Source organism: Mobula birostris, chromosome 5 (genome assembly GCF_030028105.1).
Source record: "Mobula birostris isolate sMobBir1 chromosome 5, sMobBir1.hap1, whole genome shotgun sequence".
NCBI classification, from domain to species: domain Eukaryota; kingdom Metazoa; phylum Chordata; class Chondrichthyes; order Myliobatiformes; family Myliobatidae; genus Mobula; species Mobula birostris.
Window position 1 is genome coordinate 76,144,574 of NC_092374.1, and position 26,358 is coordinate 76,170,931.

Sequence of the window (26,358 nt, forward strand, 5' to 3'; positions counted from 1 at the left end):
GGATTGACACCAACCTACTGCCCTCTACTGTGCCTATTGTCTTGTCTATTATTTATTGTAATGCCTGCACTGTTTTGTACACATTATGCAGTCCAGTGTAGGTCTGTAGTCTAGTGTAGTTTTTGTATTGTTTTACGTAGTTCAGTGTAGTTTTTGTATTGTTTCATGTAGCACCATGGTCCTGAAAAACGTTGTCTCGTTTTTACTGTGTACTGTACCAGCAGTTTTGGTCGAAATGACAATAAAAAGTGACTTGACTTGACTTGATCTTTCAGGAAGCACTAGATTCTAGAAAGGTTCTGGAAGACTGGAAAATTTCAAATGTCACTCCACTCTGCAAGAAAGGAGAGAGGCAGAAGAAAGGAAGCTATAGGCCAGTTAGTCTGACCTTAGTGGTTGGGAAGTCAATTATTAAGGATGAGGCCCCAGGATACATGGAGGCACATAATAGGCCGAGGTCAACATGGCTTCCTCAAGGGAAAATCTTGCCTGACAAATCTGTTGGAATTCTTTGAGGAAATAACAAGCAAGATAGACAAAGAATCAGTTGAGTTCCTCCAGCATTGTGCAAGTGTTGCTCGTATTTCCAGCATCTGCAGATTTTCTCTTGTCAATTAGATATAGCCACTGTCTTGCTTTCTTTATAGCTGAATCAATATGTTGTATCTAGGTTAAGTCCTCAGAGATACTGACATCCAGGAATTTGAAACTGCTCACTCTCTCCACTTCTGATCCCTCTATGACGATTGGTTTGTATTCCACCATCTTACCCTTAATGTTAATAATGTTCCCATGACTATTTTCTTTGGCCATCCCATGGGGGAAAATTCACTCCAACATGTTTAAAATCATTCTTTCAAATTAATTTCCTTAAAGCCACATTTAAACAAAACTATGAAGACAACAGGTTTATGGAAGAAAACAAGTTGATTACAGATTCTACCTGCACTGATAAGAATTGTTAAGAAGCCAAAGTTAATAGAAAAATGCCACTGTCGAATGAAATAAATGAATGACAAAATCTACTAATCTATTATGCAAAAGCCACATGCCCTTGGATTTCAACTTTTCTATATTATCTATTATCATGTATTGCATTGAACTGCTGCTGCTAACAAATTTCATGACACACACCAGTGATAATAAACCTGATTCTGATTCTGACCTTGTTGGTAATTCTAGCATGTACTAAAGCACCGTTGCTTCATGTTGAACATGACTTTGGCTCATAAATCAGAGAATACCATCCTAAAGTAACAAATGTATTTAAGAACTTTGACAATCATGTAGAAAGCTCCTTTACAGAAAACCTGCAGCCACCAAGAACAAATTACACATTTTCAAATATATTAAATTTGTGCATTTTATGTGAAGAAGCCAATCTTTAAATATAATTATTTTCTCCTTCACTTTGCAAAAACTGATAGGGTTAGGTTGGAGTTTGAATTTCACTTTATTCTTGGAACATGCACCTGTGCAAACAAAGCCTCTGTTTCCTCATTCCATAGACTGGCATAACAACAGACCAAGCAGACATGACATATCTTTATAACTCAACCCAAGAACATCCATCTCCCACACAACAAGAGATGACTGGATCTCCAAGGCAAGAAGCAATGCTCCAAAACAATACATCCAAACCCAGAACTCCAAACATGAAGTACTAACCTAAATGTCCATCAATAGCTAAAACAAATTGGTCAAAGGTTCTCCATTCCTCCCATTTTTCTTCACTCCACCAATTAATCTCCATTCATCATCCACCAGAGCATCTGAAGTAAGTCGATCTTCACTTTAAATGTCATTTTAGCGGGGACATCACAAAAAATACATTCAGCCCAAGCTGGGTCAATGATTCATTCCAGCCTTCTCTCAATCTCATCATTTAGATTGCAGTAAAGCCCTGCATTCCCTCTGCCCCTGTGTTAATCTAGCTTCTCTTTATCCATCATATCATCCACCACAACCATTGCACAGGCCCTTCCCATCATTTCCTGGGGCTCACATTAAAGGGAGGGAGAGAGACAACTGAAAGTAAACATTTTTCAGGCAAGTTTCCCTCTGAGGAAGCAAGACACACTCAGTGGGCTAAACAGCCTCCAGAAACTTAAGATAATTTCCATCAAACAATCAACATTTTACCACCTGCCAAGTCAACCAACTTCTCATGAAGATTGAAGGGAGAAAAAAATGATGGGGTCATTTTAACCCAACCTGCTGAACGCTATCTGATCAACTGGCAGCACAGAGAATAAAGTCTGGAGGAAGTAAAGTTGCGGCCTAATCTGTAATGGATTCCAGCAGGACACATTGGGTTAAGATTATCTCAAACAAGTGAGGCATTTAAAAGCCTTAAACAAAAAACTGCAGAGAGAGTCTTACATTAAACAGCTGGCAGTGGCCATGTAACAAAAGGGACAGGAATAAAATGCATGGCTGCACTACTGGTGTGGTCATTTTCAGCCAGCTTGGAAAAGAAACTTCATACAGCTTGTTTGCATAAAACAATGCTGAATTCAGATCAGTGCGACTGCATTGCAGATGCCTGGGGTGCAGTTTGATTCATGCCGATGGATTTAGGTTCAAACACAGCACACTACTCTACAGCATGGAGACACATCCAATTAATCTCAATATGTCAAGGGCAAAAAAGACAAACTTCGAGTTTCAGTGCTGGCTGAAGGGAGAACCGAGCAAATGAAAAGCTGTCCCTGCCCAATGTTTATGCTGCAAACACTGGCATAAGTTGCAGCCCTAAATCCAGTTGCTCAGGGAAACACAAATTACTCGGTCAGGCAGCATCTGAGCAGAAAGTAACAGAGTCAACGTTTCAGATTGATGTCAGAATCGGAATCAAAATCTGGCTCATTATCACTGTCTCATATGACGTGATATTTATATTTTTGTAGTAACAGTACAGCAAAGACATAAAATTACTATATACTGCAAAATAAATAAATAGCCCATTCTCTTCAAGGACCTTTGACCTAAATGCTAACTCTCTGCTCCTCAATCCACCAATGCTGATGGACTTTCTCCAATGTTCTCTTGACTATGTTACTGATTTCTAGCATCTGTAGCTTTTCTTTTGCCTTTTCATGCAATATAATATTCCAGCTGGCAAGAATCTGTTATTCACTATGTTTTTTCAAATTCATTTGTTGCATCATTTTTACACCTGTATTTGCTTCCTTTAATACAATGCATTTGGTGGGAATATGCAAGAAGCAAATAGCCAAAACCTGCTTTAAATGAGAGACACAAGAAATTCCACAGACGCTAGAAATGTTCAGCAACAAGTACAAAATGCTGAAGGAAGTCAGCAAGTCAAGCATCTGTGGAGCGAAATAAACAGCTGACTTTTCAGGGCGTTCACATTATTGTCAAACATTTTGGGCCCCATATCTCAGAAAGGATGTGTTGTCACCGGAGAGAGTCCAAAGGAGGTTCACGAGGATGATTTTGGGAATCAATATTTGAGGAGCTTTTGGCAGCTTTGGGCCTGTACTCACTGGAATTTAGAAGAATGCGGGGGGGGGGGGGGGGGGAGGATCTCATTGAAACCTACCGAATGTTGAATGGACTAGATAGGGCGGATGTGGAGAGGATGTTTCCTATGGTGGGGGTATCCAGAACTAGAGGGCACAGCCTTAAAACTGACGGGCGATCTTTTAGAACAGAGGTAAGGAGGAATTGTTTAGCCAGAGAGTAGTGAATCTGTGGAATGCTCTGCCACAGACTGCGGTGGAGCCTATGGGTACATTTAGGGTGGAAATTGATCATTTCCTGATTGGTCAAGGTATCAATGGAGATGGCGAGAAGGCAGGTTTATAGGGTTGAGTAGGATCCGGGATCAGCCATGATGGAATGGCGGAGCAGACTTGATGGGATGAATGGACTAATTCTGCTCCTATGTCATATGGTCTTAAGGATGCTGCCTGACCTACTGAGTTCCTCCAGCATTTTGACTGACCTGTATCAACTGCCTCAACTCCTGCTATCCTAGAGCCTTATCATCATCTACAAAGTCCAAAGCAAGAGCACGATGGAATACCGTCCACTTGCGTGGTTGAGTGTAACACCAACAATTCTCAATAAACCAACACCAACCGGGACAAAAAGCTAGTTGAATGTCACCTATACAAACACACAATTAGCACAGTGTCAAGTGAAGCAGCAATGCGATGGCATCTGCTGTGGACCTGTTGCTCCAGTAAGCAATTTGGAGTGGATCTATGTTGTTTCTCAGGCAGGAGTTGATATGTTTAATCACCAACCTCTCAAAACACTTCATCTCTGTGAACGTAAGTGCAACTGGGCTATAGTCATTGAGGCAAGTTACCACACTCTTCTTGGGCACTGGTATAATTGAAGCCTGCTTGTAGCAGGTGGGTACCACACAGTGCTGACGCAAGAGGTAAAGCATCACTGTGAACACAGTAGCTAATTAGTCAGCACAGGTCTTTAATACTTGGCCAGGTACCCCATCTACGCCAGACCTCACGTGGTCTGTACATACCAGCTGTGGGGTGAAAAAGGCACAACAGCGCTTCTTTCACCTCAGACAGTTTGAGGAAGTTTGGTATGGGTCCCCAGATCCTAAGAACTTTCGACAGGGGCACAATTGAGAGCACCCTGCCAGGTATGGGAACTGTACCTCGGTTAATCGCAGGACTCTGCAGAGAGTGGTGCCGACAGCCCAGCAGTGAACTTCCCATGATTCAGGACATTTACAAGGACAGGTGTGTAAAAAGAGCCTGTAGGATCATTGGGGACCCAAGCCATCCCAATCACAATCTATTCCAGCTGCTACCATCCGTAAAGCAGCACCGCAGCATAAAAGCCAGGACCAACAGGCTTCGGGACAGCTTCTTCCACCAGGCCATCAGATTGATGAACTCACGCTGACTTGAGTGTACTCTATATTACATTAACTGTTCTTTTTATTATAAATTATTATAAATTACTATGATTGCACATTGTACATTTAGATGGAGACATAACATAAAGATTTTTACTCCTCATGTATGTGAAGGATGTAAGAAATAAAGCCAATTCAATTCAATTCAATGCCTTACGTGGGTTTCCCCTCCTGAAGGCTGCTTGCATGTCAACTTCAGGTACTGAAATCATAAGATCACTGGGGGATGTGGGAGTTCATGATGGTTCCTCCATGTTTTGGCACTTAAACCAAGCACAGAAGGCATTGAGCTCATCTGGAAGCAAAGCTCTGCTGTCTCCTATGTCACTGGATTTAACTTTTTTTTTTAAGAGGTCACAGTATTCAAGCCCTGCCACAACTGGCGAGCATCCTTCATTGATTCAAGTTCGGTCCGGAATTGCCACTTCACTTGTGCAATGGCTTTCCGGAGATCCTACCTGGACCTCTTGCAGCTTTCTTCGTCACCTGACTTTGATCTGGCTATTGGCACGTTGGATCTCATGGCTCATCCAGGGCTTCTGATTGGGAAAGATGCTGAATGATTTTGTGTGGACACACTCATCTATAGCTGTTTTAATAAAGGAAGTAAGAGGCCGTGGGGTGAAAAGTTGGCTCAGTTGCTAAAACTAAAGAACAAAGGATGGTGCATGTCTTCATGACTGATGAGCTCCTTGTATTGGGGTTCTAGACCAGCGGTCTCCAACCACCGGGCCGCAAAGCATGTGCTACTGCGCCGCGAGGAAACGATATGATTTGGCGATATGAAACGATATGAGTCAGCTGCACCTTTCCTCATTCCCTGTCATGCCCACTGTTGAAACTCTAATGCACGTGAGGTCATTACCCACGCGTCATCCGTGTCAGCGCAGGAAGAAGATCAACTCCTTGAGCTTGCAAATGACGGTGGGCTGAAAAGTATGTTGGACATAACATCTCTGCCAGCATTCTGGATCAAAGTCAAGGCTGAATATCCTGAGATAGCTACGAAAGCACTGAAAACGTTGCCTCCATTTCCAACATCATATCTCTGCGAAGTGGGCTTTTCTGCAATGAATGCAACGAAAACTAAATTGCAGAATAGACTGGACACAAGGAACCCCCTTCAAGTATCACTGTCTCCCGTCACCCCTCAATAGAACCGTCTTGTTGCAGGGAAACAAGCCCAGGGCTCCCACTGATTCAGCGATATTGGTGTGTTGCTATGATTTTATACGTTCATACGGGAAAAATATGCGCTGTGTTTAATATTAAATTCATTAGATAAACCCTTTTAGAAACAAAATTGAGTGTATTAGCCACTTATAAGTGACTTAGTTGACTTATCACCTATATTCTGGTTGTGATTAACACCCCCCTCACTGGTCGGTCAGTCCGCAAGAATATTGTCAATATTAAAACGGTCCGCGGTGCAAAAAAGGTTGGAGACCCCTGTTCTAGACTCGTTCTGTTTTCATTCCCTTCTTTTCCATGGTGTACATAAGAAGTCAAAATTCAGCAACCTGAGTAATATGAGAAAGGAAGTTCTAGATCAGAGGACCAGTTTAGATAGACAAATGGAGTTTAACTAATAAAAGTTTTCTTGCATGTCGGAGGGTAAACTAGCCAAAGGAATATACAATAAACATGAAACATAAAAGAAAAGCGGGAACTTGGAATACGTGGTCACAGATTCCCTTAAAATCTGTGACCACGTATTCCAAGTTCTCTCTTTTCAAGGAGGCGGAGCTTAGGAGGGTTAATGGCACCTAACGACGACTCCCTTGTTTGCATCTTCAGAAACAGCTCTATTTCCATCTTTCCTTTCCCTTTCAGGGTTCTTTTGAAGACCCTGACCTGGAGTTACATGCTGACTATGGTTCTTTGCGGGAAAGGGACCCGCTCTCGGGGTTTCACAACTGGCCGTTGTTCGGCATGCCAAGGGCTCGGCCTAAGAGCTCAGCTCATCTTCAGAGGACCGAGTTTTCGTGGCCCCGGAGATGGGCGGGGGGGGGGGGGATCAGAAGTCGGTGTCTGAGAAGAAGACCAGTGTGTCAGATGAGGTGAAAGATCTAAGGCTGTGTGCCCAGAGACCCAAGATCCTTGAGCACATAGCTCGGAAAAAGCGATGCAACGGACTTTTAATATTGTAAACCAGCGAGTTGTTTGTTATGTCTCCCCTCTCGCTGTGAAACAAAGACACCTCATTCTCCCTTATTAGACTGAGGAGAGAGAGAGCCTGTGGTATGTCGAATACCGAGTGAATAAATAGTCTTTGGAGTACTGCGAGTTTGTGTCTTTGCTGTTGCCTTGTTCACGCTTGAGTGCCTGGTGGCGGGTGCCAATGCTTTTTTATTTGCCAGTGGGGGGAGAGGGGATTGTTGCTTGCTGCTGTTCATGCGTGGGAGGGAGGAGAGCTGGGGGGGGGGACTTTGGAGTTCTAACATTTAACTGTTGTTCATTCTTTGGGGCACTCCTCTGCTTTCATGGATGGTTGTGAAGCAAAAGCATTTCAGGATGTATATTGTATACATTTCTCTGACATTAAATGTACCTTTGAAACCTTTGAAACAGCAGGACTGGTCAATTCGATGGTTAAGAATGCACATCAATACTGGTCTTTACTAGCTAAGGCAGATAATGCAAGGGCAGGGAGGTCATGATGGAACCGCTTAAAATATTAGTGTGGTCCTGTTCTGGCCATCACACTGCACAATACATATGACAATACTAGAAACATTCTACAGGAGATTGACGAGGACTTATGAACTATAGTTATCAGAAAAGACTGTCCAGGCTGGGGTTGAATAAGGGCGATTTTCATGAAAGCACATAAAACTGAGAGGCTCAGACAGGGCAAGCAGAAAGGATCTGCTTCCCTGAAGCAGGGAATTTAGTAATCAGGAGGTACAGAATTAAGTTAACTAGTAGGAAGATTAGAGGGATGAAGAAGGAATTATTTCACTCAATGAATGGAAAGAGTATAAAATGTACTGAAAGTTAGTGGGCCCATGCTTGGAAGTGGGATTAACCTCTTGACCAGAATGATCACGATAGACTGAATTGCCTCATTCTATATCATGGATTTCAAAGATCCCATGAACATTTTTTGAAGTGCATTCGCCACAAGGACTCCAGTTCAATGAAAAAACTACTACCACTATCTGTTTAATAGCAATTTTGAACAAATAAATCATAGCCTTATCAGTGATGCTCACTTCTCATGATTTATTACATTTTAGAAATGTAGCTATAATTCCTTGAAAAAAATGCCTCAGACTTTGCTCTTTATACGGTGAAGCTGATAAGACTGAACAGTAATGTCTTTTTTAAACTCATTATTTCATTGGATGAGGACATCACTGACAAGCCATAATTATTGTCCTTCCCTAATTGATCCTTGGGCTTTGTTTTTTTTAACCATTTCACAAGGCTGTTAACAGTCTTTGAAGCATTGAGAAGTCTAGAGTCGCACATAAACCAGAGTGTAGGAATGACAGATCTCCTTCCACAAAATGTGTGTGAAAATTAATATATTTTCAAAAGAGGCAACCTCATTGGTTTCATATTCAGCATCATTGACACAATCTTTCAAAGCGACAAACCTATTTATTTAACAGACGGTAAATGCCACAGTAGGATTTAAACTGCTGATTCTAGGAGGTCCTGGCTTCTGGATGTCAGCCCAAAAACTTAATGACTAAGCTACCATACTAACTGCAACAAGCTGATAGCATTAAGGAAGTCACTAAACCTGCAGGGTAAATAATGGCAGTCATTTCAACAGGTTCTCTGTTGAAAAAGTCGAATGAAGTACGAAATAGGAAAGCCATATTCTTTCTATCTTACAAAGCAAGTTCCAATGTTGGCTGAGAATATGTCCAAATTTCAATGGATGCTTCATCAGGCAATTCCATTGATCCAGACAGTACCCAAAGAAGGTGATTGGAACCGTGGCAACAGCAGAAATATCCCTACAAAGATGCAGGATGAAACATGGAGATATATACATTATTTTAGGGTTAGGGCAAGGATCGAGAGGTTCAGGGAAAGCCTGATGAAGAATTTGTTCACACAGTGAGTGTTTGAAACCTGGAACACACACTCTGACGGAGAAGTGATTGCAACAACTCTCACAGCATTTAGAAATATCTAAGTAGGCACTTGAATAGGGGTTAGTATACTCATATACTTGATGGTCGGAAATAATATGGTGGACTGTGTGCTGTATAGAGTGACACAGTTGTGCAACTTCAGAGCTACATCTGACCCAGGTTCAATTCTAATCTCTAGTACTCCCTACGTAGAGTTTGCAGTTCCTCTTTATTAACACATGGATTTGACACTTCTATTCGAGGAAAAAGACTCTATCTACCCTTTCTATGTCTCTCATAATTTTATGAACATTGATCATGTCTCTCCTCAGTCTCCCATGCAGCACAGAAGTCAATCCAACATTGTTCAAGCTTTCCTTATCATAATCCAGGCAGGATCCTAGTGAACCCTTGCTGCACACTCTCCAAGACCTCTACAGTTTTCCTGTAATGGGGGGGGGGGGGGGGGGCAGTGAAGCAGAACTGCACATAATACTCCAAATGTGGCCTATCCAACGTTTTATACAATTGCTTACTCTTATATGGTGATGAGATATAGGAGAATAATTAAGCCATTCAGCCCATTGAGTCTGCTCTGCCATTCAATCATGGCTGATTTATTTTCAACCCCGTTCTCCTTCCTTCTCCCAGTAACCTTAACCCCTTTACCAATACACCTGATGACTTGACTTCCACCACCATCTCTGGCATGAATTCCAGAGATTCACCACCTTTAAACTGAAGAAATTGCTCACCTCTTAAGAGACATCTCTTTATTCTGAAGCTGTGTCCTTGGTTCATTGACTTCCTACTAATGGAAACACTCTCTCAGTGTTCTTGCTATACTCAACACCCCAATGAATGAATACAAGCTCTTTCTGTACCATCCTATCTACTTGTGTTGCCACTGATGTTCCTCAGGGTCATACCATTTACTGTATTCTTCCCCCTTACATTTGACCTCCCGAAGCACAACAAACACCTCACACTTACCTAAATTAAATTCCACCTGTCATTTCTATGCCCTTTTCTGCAACTCACTATATTCCACTTTGCTCTTTGACAATCTTACTCACTATTCAAAACTGCAAGAATTTTTCTGTAGTCTAAAAACTTACTGAGTGGCCCATCTAGATTCTGTCCACGTGATTTTATCATGAAGAGGGGTGCCAGAGGTGATCCTACATATCTCCAGTCAGAATAACACTCCTCCACCAATACCATCCAGCTTCTAGTGCCAAGGCAATTCTGGATTCAATTAACTGTCACGTACCCCGTGACGGGTTAAAGAACCAGCAGAAATGGAAAACACTTTGGAGTCCAGTATTGCTATTAACCAATAATATTTATTAGTAACTACGCAATACGGTAATTTAAGTGCAGATAAATCAAACAGGTTAGCAATGATTATATACGAGTAAGTGTGGAATATATAGGAAAACCAAGCTTCTTCAAGTCTAGGGGTAAATAGATAGTCTTATGATGATGTGTAAAGTTCAGTTCAGTTCGTGGTATTGAGTTGAGTAATGATGGAGGGAGAGAGAGAGAGAGAGAGAAGGAGAGATTTGAGTCGTCAGATGAGCTGATGCCGTCGATCTTCCCGTTGTCCTCCGAAATCCTTTAAAAGTCACCGACTGTGACTTCAACAAAGGGGATCGTTTTTCTCTGGTGGAGCTATCAACCCAGGCAAGGGTTGGACACATGGACAACTCCCCACCGGTCAATCCCTTTTCTCACTGCAAGAGCCACTGATCGATCCTCCAAAAACCCGCTTTTTCTGTGGGCACAACAAAGCTCATTCAGTGTCCAAAAACAAGTGCCGCAGGTCTATCATCTGACCTCCTATTCATCTCACCGTACTGAATACCAAATGCCTCTCAAATAATTCCTCCTTCCTTTGTCTGTGTAAGAAACGTACAAGCAGGCAATGTCCTTGGGAAGTATAAACACGCTCCAGAGAAACTATAACATCGATTGTCCAACAAATAACGCCACCCTCAGTCACCATAGCGACTTACAAGCTGCTCGGTGCTCTCTCTCTCCAACTCAGCAGAAATCCAAAAGTTGGTCTTCATCTCTCTCTCTCTTTTTAAAACAACATGTCAGTGTTAAATACCGCTCTCTCTCTCTTTTCAAAAGCACAGTTCGTAGGGGTAATTTAGGACCCCGTCACACAACCAAGTCACCATGAATCCCATGACATCATCTTCTCGATTAGCCTACCATGAGAGACCTTGCCAAATGCTGAAGTCCATGTAAACAACATCCACTGCCCTAGCCTGACTAATGCATAATCTAAAGACATGAAATGCCAGGATAATTCCCCACTGTAGATTTCCCTACCGTCTAACTGAGTGATAATGTCTGGGGTGAAGGAAAGAGATTGCCCTACGGGTTGGCAGTGATCCAAATGGGCTAATACTCTTCTTCTAAGACATAAAGAAATATGGATGCCATGATTCTATTGAGCTTAACTATACATACTCTCTCGGTCTAGGACATTTGACAAAGATACATGATTACAAAAAAAAATCAAACAGCTCATTGATGGGATTGAAATTGAAGTGCTTCCAAATAAGTGTCGGAAAATCCCACATGAAAATCAAAAACAAAAATGCAGATGCAAGCAATCTAAAATAAAAACTTAAAATGTTGGAAATACTCAATGGGTCAGGCTGCATCAGTGGAAAGAGTTACAGAGTCAACCTTCAGGTTAAAGATCCTTCATCGAAACAGGTAAGGAAAGTGAAGAGGTTTGTTAGGCTGCAAGGTGAGCAGGGAAGGAAGGATGATGTCTCTAATAGAGTAAAAACAGACTGCCACAGCATTCAGCTGTAAACTGGCTAATCTGGTCAATGATAGAACGGCAGTAGTTGAAGTGATAAGACAGACAAAAGAAAATGTACAAAAGAATGCACAGCAAGAAGACATAGCTGACACATTAGACTCGGCTATTCCCTGAGGAAAAATATAAATTAAAATGGAGAGGAAACAAACAAGTTGAGCCAATATCACAGATGGACAACTGATACAGACAAAAATGAAATTGTCAGAAATTATAGAATTTAGAAACATATCAAGAATACTACAATATGTCTATCAAGATTCTCAGTCATCCAGGTCATTGTATATCAAGTGGTAGTAAATCAAGGCAACTGGACTTGCTGTGTTGTCTAGAAGACAACTTGCCACTCATCCAAGAAGCTTCTTCAGTTCTAACCCCAGAACTACCACCATGAATTAGGTGGACTGAAAAATCCATCGAAACCTTTCTGATATTCAATCACGTTGCTAATTTCTCTTTCCTACAAACTCTGAAAATTGGCACAAAACACCTGGTGATCATTGTTATTTGTTGCTTCTTTTTATTGATCCCGTTTTGAATCCAACTTGGAAAACTCCCTTGACTCTTCTGAGGCTTCAAAAAATACTCAACTCACATTCACGCTGCCTTTTACACCCTATACAACAAAGCCATTTAGACATAACCTTCTCTGAACAAATCCACACTGACTGTCCTTGCCTAATCCATATCTGACTATGTGAGGATAAATACAGCATCTGATAAATTTTTCCAGTAGTTTATCTACAACAGATATTAATTAGTCTGATTGGCCTGCTATGTTTTTCCAGCCTTTTCTGTTTTTGTTTCAGATTTTTAACATCTACCTTTTTCATCTAGCCTCTTTTTACTTCCTTCACAAACAATACTACAACATTTTCAGTCCACACATAATCCACACAAGGAGGATTAGAAAACAATTGAAAAGCAAACAATACAGTTGATGGAAAGCTTAAACAAAAACAGAAAGTGTTAGCATTCTCAGCAGTTCGAGCAGCAACTGTGGAGAGAGAAACTGGGTTAAAGCTTCAGGTCAATGATCTTTCTTCAAAAGATAACAGTCAGAGCTTCAACAATTTCTTCCTTCATTTACACTTTAAAAACTATTCAAAAACCCTTAATATTCCCTCTATCCCAGTGAGTTATATCTTGCTCTCAATGGTAAACCATCACCTTTACCGCTAATATCCTCAATGACAAGAGTCCACATGAAAGCAATGCTTTAAGGGGAGGTAGAAAGGACCCTGCCTACAAAACAGCTAACAGGTGGCTTTTTTGTCTTAACCAGCTGTGAAAGACTGAAAATGCTTCTGCATCTCCCCGATATTCAGAAAAATCCGAAGACACTCAAAGCCAATGAAAAAAGTAAGTTTTCACTCGATCAATAGTCTACATAATTGAATTGAATGATCTTTATTGTCATTATACATCGGTACAATGAAACTCTGTTTGGCTTCCTCTCAGACAATTAAATAAAGCGGTAGATTAAAAACAAGACAGTAACAGAAAAACAGTATTAAATAGATAAGTAGCAGAAAATAAGTTGCAGCAGCACCAGAATTAGGTGGAAAATAAGGAACCCAATGACAGGGAGCAATTGGGAAACTGCCTATAAAGAGCAAGTCGTAGTATCTGCGTTCTTGAAGTTCTAAACCTGGTGGTTCTCACAGAAAGAAATGCTCGGAGTCCAGTACAGAGCTGGTTGCTTTATGTCAGCTAACTTTGTGACATACAGTACGTCAGTGGTAATAACCCTGATTCTGATTCCAGTTTATTGTTTATTCTACCAAGATTATACTAAACTATAACGTGCACATTACAACCTTACACTTAGCTGAAAATGAGTCATGGTAACGATTTTAGACAATTTTATAAATAAAGCACCAATGCAAGATGGGCTAAACTGACCTAAAAAAGATACAAATATGATCATAGAAAGACAAAAGTATTTAGCCAAATTTCCAGGTAGCAAGGCATTTAATTCATTGAATCCACATATGCAGAGAACAATGGGTGGACAGACTAAGATGCATATTACAGTGTCATTCATCCTACAGAGTTACAGAATACCACAGCACTGACACAGGTCCTAAATATATATATATACACACAGGGTCACTTTATTACGTTCACCTGTACACCTGCTCGTTAATGCAAATAATCTAAACAGCCAATCATGCAGTAGTAACTCAATGCCTAAAAGCATGCAGACATGGTAATGAAGTTCAGTTGCTGTTCAGACGAAGCATCAGAATGGGGAAGGAATGTGATCTAAGTGACTTTGACCGTGGAAAAACTGTTGATGCTAGTTGGGGTGTTTTGAGAATCTCAGAATCTGCTGATCTCCTGAAATTTTCACGCACAACAGTCTGCAGAGTTTACAGAGAATGATGCATAAAAACAAAAAAAAAACATCCAGTGAGCAGTAGATCTGTCGGTGAAAATGCCTTGTTAATGTGAAAGGTCAGTCAAGAATGGCCAGACGGTTACAAGCTGAAAGGAAGGTGACAGCAACTCAAGTAACCAGATGTTACAACAACAGTGTACAGAAAAGCATCTCTGAACGCACAGTACGGTGAAGCTTGAAGTGGATGGGCTGGAGCAGAAGACCACACAGGCTTCCATTCCTGTAGCTAATGAAGTGGTCAGTGAGTGTACATTAACTGTTACTGGGAAACCATCATTCTTGTGTTCTGTACTACAAATGTATAAATAAGCAACAACTTTCATCTCCTTGAACTTTTGGCATACAAAATTAATAAAATGTGCTTCACGGGAGTGGTGTCAAGCATCAGAGCAACATAAGGAAATTCCACTAAGTGACCAAATAAAACCAAAGAGGTCGGTTTTGAGGAGCTTCGTAATGGAGAGGAGAGAAGTAAAGGGGTTTAATAAGCATTTAGGGCCAAGCAAGTGAAGGCACAGCCAACATTAATGAAACAATTAAATATTTGAAGCCAGAATTATGAATGTAAGTATGTAAAAATATTTGGATTAATTATGTCTGTATTTGGCTCCATATTTGATGATTTTTCAACAGTTAAGTGCTAATTCAAAATCGAGTTAAATTTTAGGAATCTTACAAAGCTCAGAAATACATTATAATTCTCCAACTATTTGATGCAATAATGAACTACAGGAATGTATTTTGTCCTTCCATTGTGGGAAGATTTATTGTGAGGGGTATAGATCGGGTCAATACAAGCAGGCTTTTTCCACTGAAGATGGGTGATACTAAAACTAGAGATCATGGGTTAAGGGTGAAAGGTGAAATGATTAAGGGGAACGTGAAGGGGAACTTCTTCACTCATAGGGCGGTGAGAGTGTGGATCAGTTGCCGATGAAAGTGGTGGTGAATGTGAGTTTGATTTCAACATTTAAGAGAAATATGGTTACGCACATTGATGGGAGGGGCAGGGAAGGGTGTGGTCTGAGTGTAAATCGATGGGACTAGGCAGAATAATAGTTTGGCATGGACTAGATGGGCCAAAGGGCCTGTTTCTGTGCTGTAGTGTTCTATTATTCTGTGACTATTCACAGAGTTTATTGATTTAACAGCCTGGTGTAATTACAATTTACACTGAATGAATAAATTGCCTTCTTAAAATAATTTAATATTTAATCATGGAGCCAATAAAACTGTAAATTGTTAATTAATCAAAGAAGCGTAGCTCATTGACACCAATAGTTATGTATTTGAAATCAATATTTGGCAAAAATCTAAATCAGACAAAGAGGAAACAAATTTAGCTTTGAGAGTTGATGCTGAGGCGTTAATGTTTGACTATTTAGCAGAGGGTGCTAAATTTAGTGTCCTCCAAGAATTTCACAACTTTTGAACAACATTCCTGAAATAATTGTTCTGTAAACCAGTTTAACTCCTTCATTGCTTGATACAAGGGTCACAGTGTCTGATATCAGGACAGATTCAGTCAAACCAAATCAAAGGAGCTTACATTAAAATACACATCACACCACTCCCGGAAGTTCCAGGAGTCTCCCGCATATTCATAGTGGCTTCCTGATGCCCGCAAATTATATACAATATCCCAGAAATCGATTTTTTTTGAGAGGGAGGGAGGGAGGGAGGGAGGGAGGGAGGGAGGGAGGGGGGGAGAGAGAGAGAGAGAGAGAGAGAGAGAGAGAGAGAGAGAGAGAGAGAGAAAACACAAACGAACCATGGCAGAGTGTTCCAAAAAAAGAAAATATAAAATGTACGTCACCCCAGACTACACTAAAGTGTACCCCAGCATAACAGGGGTCAAAAATAACGACAGTGTTGCTTGCTGCACTGTTTGCAACAGTGACTTTTCTATTGCCCATGGTGGGTTAAGACTGTAAAAGACATGTTGAGGTGAGTTTAATGGGTGTCATTCGTTCATTAGCATAGCTAATGTTATTTAAACTAGCTGGCTAGCTGCTAAGGAGCTACTCTATTGCAGACATCCCACCTCTCCCGGGAGTCTCCCGCAAATTGATGGTGCTACCTCCCTGAAATGAGTTTTTGCAGGGTGGGATGTCTGCACCAGCCACAGCACACATCATCTCATGCTCTTGCTTACCACGTTGTCCTGGTTAATATTAAAGTACAAAACAGTCTTCAAGATATTTTCCTCTGTCTGCCTTGAGTATTCTCCAGTAAGTTACAGTCAGTACTTCACCGTTACAGCTTACATCTACTCTGGCAGTATTTTCATATTGTGTAATGGCTCAAATATCGCATAATGAAATTCCATTCCCCTTAAATCCAGTCAGATTGCACAGAGGACTAAATGCAGAAGGAAGAGATAGGGCTCTCTGATGATGCCACTGCATACAGTACGTACTTGCCTCACAATCAACTGAGTTTTTGAACGCCTCTCTCATCTGCTCCTTCCAAAATGCCTGAGTGTAACGTGATCCTGCAACACACAAAAAAATTGCCCTAACCTGTCTGTAACAAGAACACCTGCATACCAGGCATCTTTGAGATGATTTTGCAGGCAATTTGTTGCAACATCTTGCTCACTATGACTTGCAAAGCCTGAGAAAGAAGCGGAAAAACCATTTACTGCTAAAGCACATATACCATTGCTTGAAATGGCAAAAAAAGTTTCTTTTCTGTTTTGCAATTTTTAACATCAGAATACTTTAGGAAATTTTTAATGCTGAGAAGATCCTGAAGCTGATGATTTTTTACGTAGTTGAACATGCATTCCCTCCACCAGGAGCGGACAGTAGCTGCAGTGTGTATCTGCTACAAATTACACTGCAGTTCCGCACACACCTCCAAACCTGCAACCTCCTCTAACACAAGGGCAACAGGCACAAGGGAATACCATCACCTGCAAATTCCCCAACAAGGCACATGATTCAAGTAATTAAATGAATTAGAATTGAAAAAGCAAAACAAAAATTGAGACATGAAATTATTCATTATTTTATAACTCCATCGGATTCACTGTTGTCCTTCAGGAAAGGAAATCTGCTGTCTTTACCCAATCTGCCCTCTGAAGCTTCAAACTCACCAACGCGGTTGATTTTTAACTGCCTTCTCATACCGTCGACAATTAGAGATGGACAATAAATGCACGTGATGTCTACATCTTGCAAATGAATAAGTAACAAAAATATATCACTGTTGTTTTTTCATTACTTGATCCGCTCCCCAAACAGCACTATCGGAGTACATATAACTTCACAGGTTACAGTCTATCAAGAAGTGACCAATGATGTGAACATAATGCACTGTTTTAGTAGTGAGTACTTTGACTACTTCTGTCTCAAGCTTCACAAGTCACAGCGGGCAAAGCATTGCAGCAGATCTCAAAGTCATCTTAAGGTGCCGGTTATAAAAGTGTATATGTATGTCAATGATTTGGACTATGGGATTAATGGATTTGTGGCTAAATTTGCCGATGATACAAAGATAGGTGGAGGAGCAGGTACTGTTGAAGAAACAGAGAGCCTGCAGAGACTTAGATAGTTTAGGGGATTGGGCAAAGAAGTGGCAAATGAAATACAATGCTGGAAAGCGTATGGTCATATACTTTGGTGGAAGAAATAAACGGGCAGACTATTATTTAGATGGGGAGAGAATTCAAGATGCAGAGATGCAAAGGGACTTGGGAGCCCTTGTGCAGGACGCCCTAAAGGTTAAACTCCAGGTTGAGTCACTGGTGAAGAAGGCGAATGCAATGTTGGCATTCATTTCTAGAGGTATAGAATATAAGAGCAGGGATGTGATGTTGAGGCTTTATAAGGCACTTGTGAGACCACACTTATTGTGTGCAGTTTTGGGCTTCGTATTTTAGAAAGGATTTACTGACATTGGAGAGGGTTCAGAGAAGATTCACAAGAATGATTCCCGAAATGAAAGGTTTACCGTATGAGGAATGTCTGGCAGCTCTTGGGCTGTATTCCCTGGAGTTCAGAAGAATGAAGGGGGATCTCATAGAAACATTCCGAATGTTAAAAGGCCTGAACAGATTACATACAGCTAAGTTATTTCCCATGGTAGGGGAGTCCAGGACAAGAGGGCACAACTTCAGGATTGAAGGATGTCCATTTAGAACCCAGATGCGGAGAATTTACTTTAGTCAGAGGGTGGTAAATCTGTGGAATTTGTTGCCACGAGCGGTCGTGGAAACCAAGTCATTGGGTATATTTAAGACAGAGATGGATAGGTTCTTGATTAGTCAGGGTATCAAAGGTATGGCGTGAAGGCAGGGGAGTGGGGGTGACTGGAAGAATTGGATCAGCCCATGATCGAATGGCGAATGGCCTACTTCTGCTCCTATATCTTATGGTCTAATGTTACAGATAGGTTGGGGCAATTTGGGTGTTGCAACACCTTCAAAGGCAATTGGAAATAAGCAATAAATAGTCACCTCATCCTTTGAATAAATGCAAGACAACTACACAGATGCTGAAGTTTCCCCTTCCAGATCTGTTCAGATTCTACCATATTCAGCAGAATGGCAATGTCACCCAACATAAGACAGTGTCAACAGAACAAAGATGGGTCTAACCTGACGACAACTTTCCTAGGACCGCAACTCCTCTAACTACAAACCCCTACCTGCATCTATGAGATCTGTCCCTGTCCACCCATTCCCACCTTGCTTAACACATCGCCCCTCAGGAAACCCAGGAAATCATCATATTGGGATCTCTGATAGCTGCTGAAAAAAATTTAACAGCTACTAGCTAGTTTTAATATTAGATTGATTTATTATAAATAATATAAACAAAACATCATATACATCCCTTTCACACTTGCTTGTCTGCTGAAGAGGAACATTTGAATGTGTTATCGGCTGGCAGGAATGCAGCTCAAGTCCTCACTTTATCGATGCCCTGTGTCACTAGTCAGTAACAAGACCCCTATTGTCATCCATAAATATTCTCATCCAGCTGTTCTGCTGATCTCGTGATGTGTCTGCTGTATCATTGTCAGTGATCAACAATTATCTGTTGACTCACTTCTCACCCAATCTCCCATTTGGAAGCTTGTGCTTTTTCTGACATTTGTTACTCCTGGTCCATCCCCACTACCCCCAGCTTACGTAGTGTAACTTGGTCTCCCTCTTGAGCCAATGGAACTCCTTCCCCCGGGAGATACGTCTCTACCAAAAGAGGTCCTTCCCTCTGTCAGCCTGCAGGTCAGCCTTGGGTAAGGTGCAGTACCTGCTTAGCACCCCCCTCCCCAATCAGGGTCACGTGAGGCCATGGGAGTAGGTGACTGATGGTCCTATGAGCATCTAGTGCATATCATAAGTCCTGGTTATGTGACCACTGACCCCCACCCCCCCCAGGCAGACAACCTCTAAAGAGTACTTATAATGGCTGGGGTCACCCGTCTTGTAAAGACACCAACCAGAAGGCGGCAATGGCAAAGCACTTTTGTAGAAATATTTGGCAGGACAGGGAAAGGCCACAAAGACCTAGATCATATGACATAGCACATAATGATGATGATGACTTCTTTCCCCAAATCTTCAATTATTTTCCTCTCCCAGATAAGCAAACTAAATAATTCTTATTAATAATCACACGAAACAAACAGCAAATCCAGTGGTGGATAATCCATTTCCTCTGTCAACTAAGATCTTTTCAACAACAGTTGCAGGATTAAGACAAAAATATCTGGTAACCAATGAGGATCCCTGATCTGAAGAGTCTTAGCCCAGACCAGACCACACAGAGGGCAATGCCACAAAATCAAAACTCAGAGACCCCAACTGGTAAATAATCAACTAGATGCAGCAATTGTATGCGTGCTTAATCAGACAGTATTATTAATCCCGATTTAGCCCCGCTTGGAATGATTTTGACTATTCCATCAACAACGTGTTCCTTAGCTGAACAAGATTCCAGGGCTTTTCACAGTAACATTACACAAGCCACTTCTCCCGGACCTGCACATCAATAATGCATCGTGCAGCCAAGAACCAAATATCGACAATGCATCGAGTATTCATGGCTGCACATCGGCAATGCATCGCCGTCTGCAAAGAACTGCAGTTAACAATGCACCATGCACCAAGAACTCGAGGTTGCACCGTAACATTGCATTGTGCACCCGGGGCTGCACGTTAACAATACATCGTGCAACCGGGGCTGCACGTTAACCGCACCGCGTATAATATCTCCAACAACATCCAATACATAAAGGGGAGCCTGTGCCACGATGTTCGATCGGTTCAAACAGTGAAATCCCGCACTGATCCGGGACACCGAGTTTTCAAACCCAAGCTCATCTCCAAGGAAGAGCAGTGCACCTGAGCTCAGTCAGAGCACGGCAGGGTAAGTGGAGCGCGGTGCGGACCAGACCAGAACGCTCGGCAGTATCAGGTCAAATCCTCCCCCTTTACCTGTGTGGCTTTATGAAACTGCTTCCTTAGCCCTGCCACAGACATGGTCCCGCAGCGGCACCCGACCTCAACCTGCGATCTTCTCCAACACGCAGCTCCTTCTCATCCCCCTCCGCTGAATGGTTCTCCGCAAAACCAGGATATCCGGACTCCACCTGACGTCAGCCCATAAAGATGCGGCCGGCCGGAGGATGGCTGTCACTTTCATTCACTGCGCAGTTACTGCTTTGCAGTTACATTTTGTTGTTTTACACATTTTTATCTACATATAAAACTGACGCAGGAACATGGAGACGCAAGAGACGGCAGATGCTGGAGTCTGGAGCGCCACACAAAACGCTAGAGGAACTCAGTAAGTCGGACAGCATCTGTGGAGGAAATAGACAGTCGATGTTTGAGGCGGAGATCCTTCACATGGACTTATGAATATATGCACGATTTTTACTCAGAGACACAGCCATAGGCACATACCACAAACATTTATATTTATATACACGCTCATTTAATATCTAAATAGATCCACGTGTTTAACTCTTTCTGGGTCTCAGAGGTGAAACGGAGCGCAGAGATCATTGCTGCCTTGCGGACCACGAGTTTACTGCCGAGTTTGAGGTCTCAGTCTCTCTTTTCTTTAGTTAGACAAGGCGCCATTGGTGCTAAAGTGGGTGATGGTGAATCGCCTCGTCAATGCCCGGCTTCAATGAACGGCTTCTTGACAGAGCTACAAATGGCCTGTGTTCGCACCGACCTAAGGTGAGCATCTGCGTTGGAGGGCAGGTTTGTTTAGGTACTTGATCTTGTGGATGTTTCTTATGTGAACAAGTCATTAAGAATGAGGTGGAGTGAAGATGGTTTTGGTTGACCTTGGAATTGCAGCTTTGGGTATTGAGGACAGAGTTGGCCAGAGTGCTGAAGAATCTATCTAGTGTATGCCATCCTGAGCTCATACCGCTCAATATCTCTTCAAGTCTCGGGTTTTCTCCTGGACCGCTGCCTTCAGGTGGTTGTAGGATTTTCGACAAGAGTGTTCTGGTACTGATAATCATAATAATAATAATATATTGCCCCAATAGTAGTACTTACAACTGGTATCATCCCAAAGGCAAGACTCAATGGCATTAAACAATTGGGCCTACCAGTAAGTCTTCAGAAAGCCACGATACGAAACACCACTAGAATGGTCCAAAAGTTCCTAGCAATTGACAAATGAGTGTGCTTGGCTATGCCAGTACCTCAAGTTTTACCAACTTGAGGTGAGAAAAAATAAATAACCATTATAATAATAACCTGTGAGGGATTTTCTGTCCCCTTTTAGCACGTCCCCAGGAGACAGATTGAGGAAAGTTCTGCAGATATGTGGGCAGGTGGGAAATAAAGTACCACCCGCAGATCAAAACAGAAATTCGGGCACGTCTGTACCCGGATTGGGTGGTGCTCCGGTCAGCATCTGTTCCTCAAGTTAGGTACGGCTGAAACCAAAACCAAGCTGTAGGTATAAAAAGCAGTGCCATTGCACTTTAGAAATGGAGAGATGTCTACAGAATAGAGTGATACGGCCACTGCTTGGGGATCGCCAGGGCATGTCTGTAGCTAGCGCTGAGCGTGATAGTAAGCAAACTGCCCAGAAATACCACAGGCTGTGACTGCTGCAAGTGTTTCTTGGGGGAGAAGTCCGCTTAAAACTGAGAGCACTCAAGCAGTTACGAGAAGAAAGACACACATGAAATCGTCATTAGAAGTAAACACATTCATAATGCATATATATTATCGAGTAACGGGACTTGAGACTGACATGACAACATACAGGGACAAACTTTATCAATAACATAATTTCCCTCCATGCAAGTAAATGGACAACAGATAGCAGATCGACGTAGAGTGATAGTAAAAAATAACTTCATCCCTATAGGCATGTTAAACTAAATAAACCATGAAGTTGCACAAGAGCTAGAAAGAAACCAACCTAAAGACCACTGCAATACTACAGAAGAAAATAATGGAGATGCAACACTGATGAAACTAGAATTACCTCAACAACTGCTCCACAACCTGACAGTAATAGCAACAACACAGATTTAAAGCCTCCAAAAAGCACTGATGACGAAACTGAGCTTACAGACAAAATTACCCCAATATTTAACGCCACACTAACAGAATACATGGACACTTATCCAACAAAAAGACCCAACAAAATAAAACATGAAACCAAAATTTGCAAAAATTGTTAATATTCTCTGTAAGTACTTGAAAACAAAGTGTTGTGCATTTAATACTTACGTAATGTTTAAGTAATTTTGTGTGTGTGTGTGTATACAGTATATATATTTATTTTTGTTTGTTTGTTAAGCATTTTTGTTCATTTAAATAATTCATTACAGGTTATATGTATAAATACTTGGATTGCATACATCATCACGCTACCATGTGATACGTGTGCACCTCACTTCAAGTAAACTCAAAGTTAGATCCACATTTCAGACTCCTGTGTCTTTCTTTGAATTAGTTTAATATTTTGAAGGTTCAAAGAATAACATTGCCAGCGAGGTCTTTTTAGAAACGAAACCAAGACAGCTATCGACCTGCTGAAGCACAGCAAGACATTCGAACTGAAAAAAAACGCAGCGAGGAACGTCGAGTAAAATAGTAAAATACACAGCCCAACACGTGCAGACTGTCGAGTTTAAAAAAAAAGCGCAGCACACCTTCTTCAGGAGAGAAGACACAATCAAATATTTAAATCAGAAAACAGAAAGAATTTACAGGTTCATAAAGAGTGAGTACTGTGTGATAATAATCATTAAAAAAAGCAGAAATGGCTGGCTACGTCGGAAAGATTGACACATTTGATTACACAATGGGTAATTGGCACATGTATACTGAGCTATTTGAACAACGTTTCGAAGCAAATGAAATAACCAATGAAAAATGCATACCAATTTTGCTGAGTTCATTGGATTCAAAGCATACAGTTTGCTTCAAAGTTTGAATGCTCCATCTAAATCATCTGAAATGAGCTTCGCTGCTATCGTAAAAGTGATACAAGAACATTTAGAATCAAAGCCATTGTTGATTGCAGGATGCTTTGGGTTTCATAAGTGGAATCAAAAAGAAGGGGAGTCCATTTCAGCATACATGGCTGAATTGAAGAGATTATCTGCGTATTCTGCATTCAGTAATGTTCTTAATCATACACTAAGAGTTCATTTAGTTTGTGGACTCTTGCAAGAAAGCAATCAAAGGTGACTCCTAATGGAAGCAGAACTTACATTCAAAAGAGCAGTTGAGATCATGGTTTGAATGGAACTCTCAGACAGAGATGCAATTGAGTTGCAGTCAGAAATGATAGTGGGTGTGAATAAAATTGCAGGGGCTAAACAGAAACCATCTGGGCCAAACAAATTGTTTTACCGTTGTGGCAGGAGCTCATATACACCAAACAAGTGAAGATTTAAAGGCAAAACTTGCGGGAGATATAACAAAGTAGGTCACATACAAAGGGCATGTCCGGCAGACAAAAGTAAATAGACTGCACAAAGAAGTGAAAAAATAAAATGTCAAGTTGCAGTTTCAAAAAGAGTGCTCACTCTGCATGCTGTTTATAAAAAATCTGATAATGATGAGAGTCTGAGCACCGAAAGGAAAAGATCCGATCTCGCACCTGGGCAGAGAAGTTCCTCTGGTGAAAGGTTGGATCACTGTTGCTGCCAAGAGGAGAAGTCCGGGCCCAGGCAGAGGAGATTTGGTGCCTATACAACTGGCCCAGGTGTGAGGTTGGATTGCTCTGGGTACCGAGCTGATCTGAAGAGCTTGAGAGTGGCTTCAAGCTGAGCGACAGAATCGGCCTGGAGAAAGTCAGTGGGCAGCTTGGTTTAGGCCCCGAGTCCTTCGCAGTAGCCAGGCCCTAGTGTGAGGTAAATACGCTGTTCAGACAATTTAAATGCCATCCCTGATCAGAGGCGAGAGCTGATTTCACTCACCCACCGTGATGTTCACTCCTGTCTGCGGGGCATGGAGCCTTTCGCCATTCCATTGTTAGATCACTTTAAACGCTACACAGACAGACAGGAAAGACAGTGTGTTGGTTGGGACGAGAGCCGATTTCCCTCGCTTTCTGTGATGGTCATCTTCTTGGTGCTGAGGCTTTGAAGACTGCTGTGCTCTGTGCCCGCTAATATGATGAATGGATAAGCGAGGCTTTGGGCCTGCTCCAGACTACACCGGGGTTCGGACCTAGGGAGTCAATTTTGTTTGGGAATCTTGTTTGCTTCATCTGTTCGCGTGACTTGTAATTTTTTTCTTCCTCTTGCACATTGAGTGTTGGATTTTATTTTTATTTTTATTCTTTTTTTTCTTTAATTGGGCTCTTTCAGGTTTCTTGCTCATGGCTACCTGTGAGCAAGCAAATCTCAAGGTTGTATAATTTATACTTTCTGGGATAATAAATGAATCTTGAATCTTGATTGACACAGGACTGTGTAGCCTTGAAATTTACTGTGTGAAAATTAATAATAGACAAGTAATATAACTTGCACCAGAAGTGAACAGCAAACTAGTTAAAGTGGAGTTAGACAATTTTTCGGCTGTTTCAGTCATTCCACAAAATGAGCTTGACTGGCATTTCGAAGATACTAAACTGAACCCTACAGATATTCAACTAAGAACTTATGCTGGAGAAAAGTTAACACTTGTGGGAATGTCATTCGTGACAGTGAAATACAACAACCATCAAAGAGGGCGTTTAGAGATGGAAATAGGGAGGAGCTGAGGGCAATACAGAGGGACCTGAAAGCCAGGATCAGGGAGGCTAAAGACAGGTACAGGAGGAAGCTTGAGTGGAAACTCCGGCAGAACAACATGAGAGAAGTCTGGAGGGGGATGAGGACCATCACTGAGTTTCGGCAAACTAGCAACAAAGGAGCTGAAGGCAGTGTGGACAGGGCCAACGAACTTAACCTGTTCTTTAACAGATTTGACATTGTGACCCCTGCCCATCCCCCACATGAGCCACCTATTGTCGGCCCCCAACCAACACATATTCCACTCTCCCCTCCTACCCCTCCTCGCAGTCCCCCACCCTGCTCTCATGACTATACCCCTCCCCCACACGAAACCACCACGGTGGGCTTCACAGCTGAACAGGTGAGAAGACAGCTGAAACGTCTCAACCCAAGCAAGGCTGCAGGACCGGATGGTGTCAGTACCAGGGTGCTCAAAGCCTGTGCCCCTCGGCTATGTGGAGTACTTCGCCATGTATTCAACCTGAGCCTGAGGCTCCGGAGGGTTCCTGTACTGTGGAAGATGTCCTGCCTCGTCCCTGTGCCAACGACGCTGCGCCCCAGCAGCCTCAATGACTACAGACTGGTGGCAGTGACCTCACACATCATGAAGACCCTGGAGAGACTTGTTCTGGAGCTGCTCCAGCCTATGGTCAGGCCACACTTAGATCCCCTCCAGTTCGCCTATCAGCCCCAACTAGAAGTTGAGGATGCCATCATCTACCTGCTGAACCATGTCTACGCCCACCTGGACAAGCCAGCGAGCACTCTGAGGGTCATGTTTTTTGACTTCTCCAGTGCGTTCAACACCATCCGCCCTGCTCTGCTGGGGGAGAAGCTGACAGTGATGCAGGTGGATGCTTCCCTGGTGTCA

General features: G+C 42.0%; 1 protein-coding gene across 1 annotated transcript in view; it reads right to left on the minus strand.

Moving 5' to 3' along the window:
• LOC140197272 (endophilin-A1-like) overlaps positions 1–20,814 on the minus strand; it is a 178,387-nt gene extending 157,573 nt beyond the window's left edge. The window contains exon 1 of the mRNA XM_072257194.1: positions 20,710–20,814. Coding sequence (XP_072113295.1) covers positions 20,710–20,754 — 45 coding nt within the window. The 5' untranslated portion in view covers positions 20,755–20,814. The remainder of the gene's footprint in view (positions 1–20,709) is intronic.
• Positions 20,815–26,358: the final 5,544 nt, after the last annotated feature.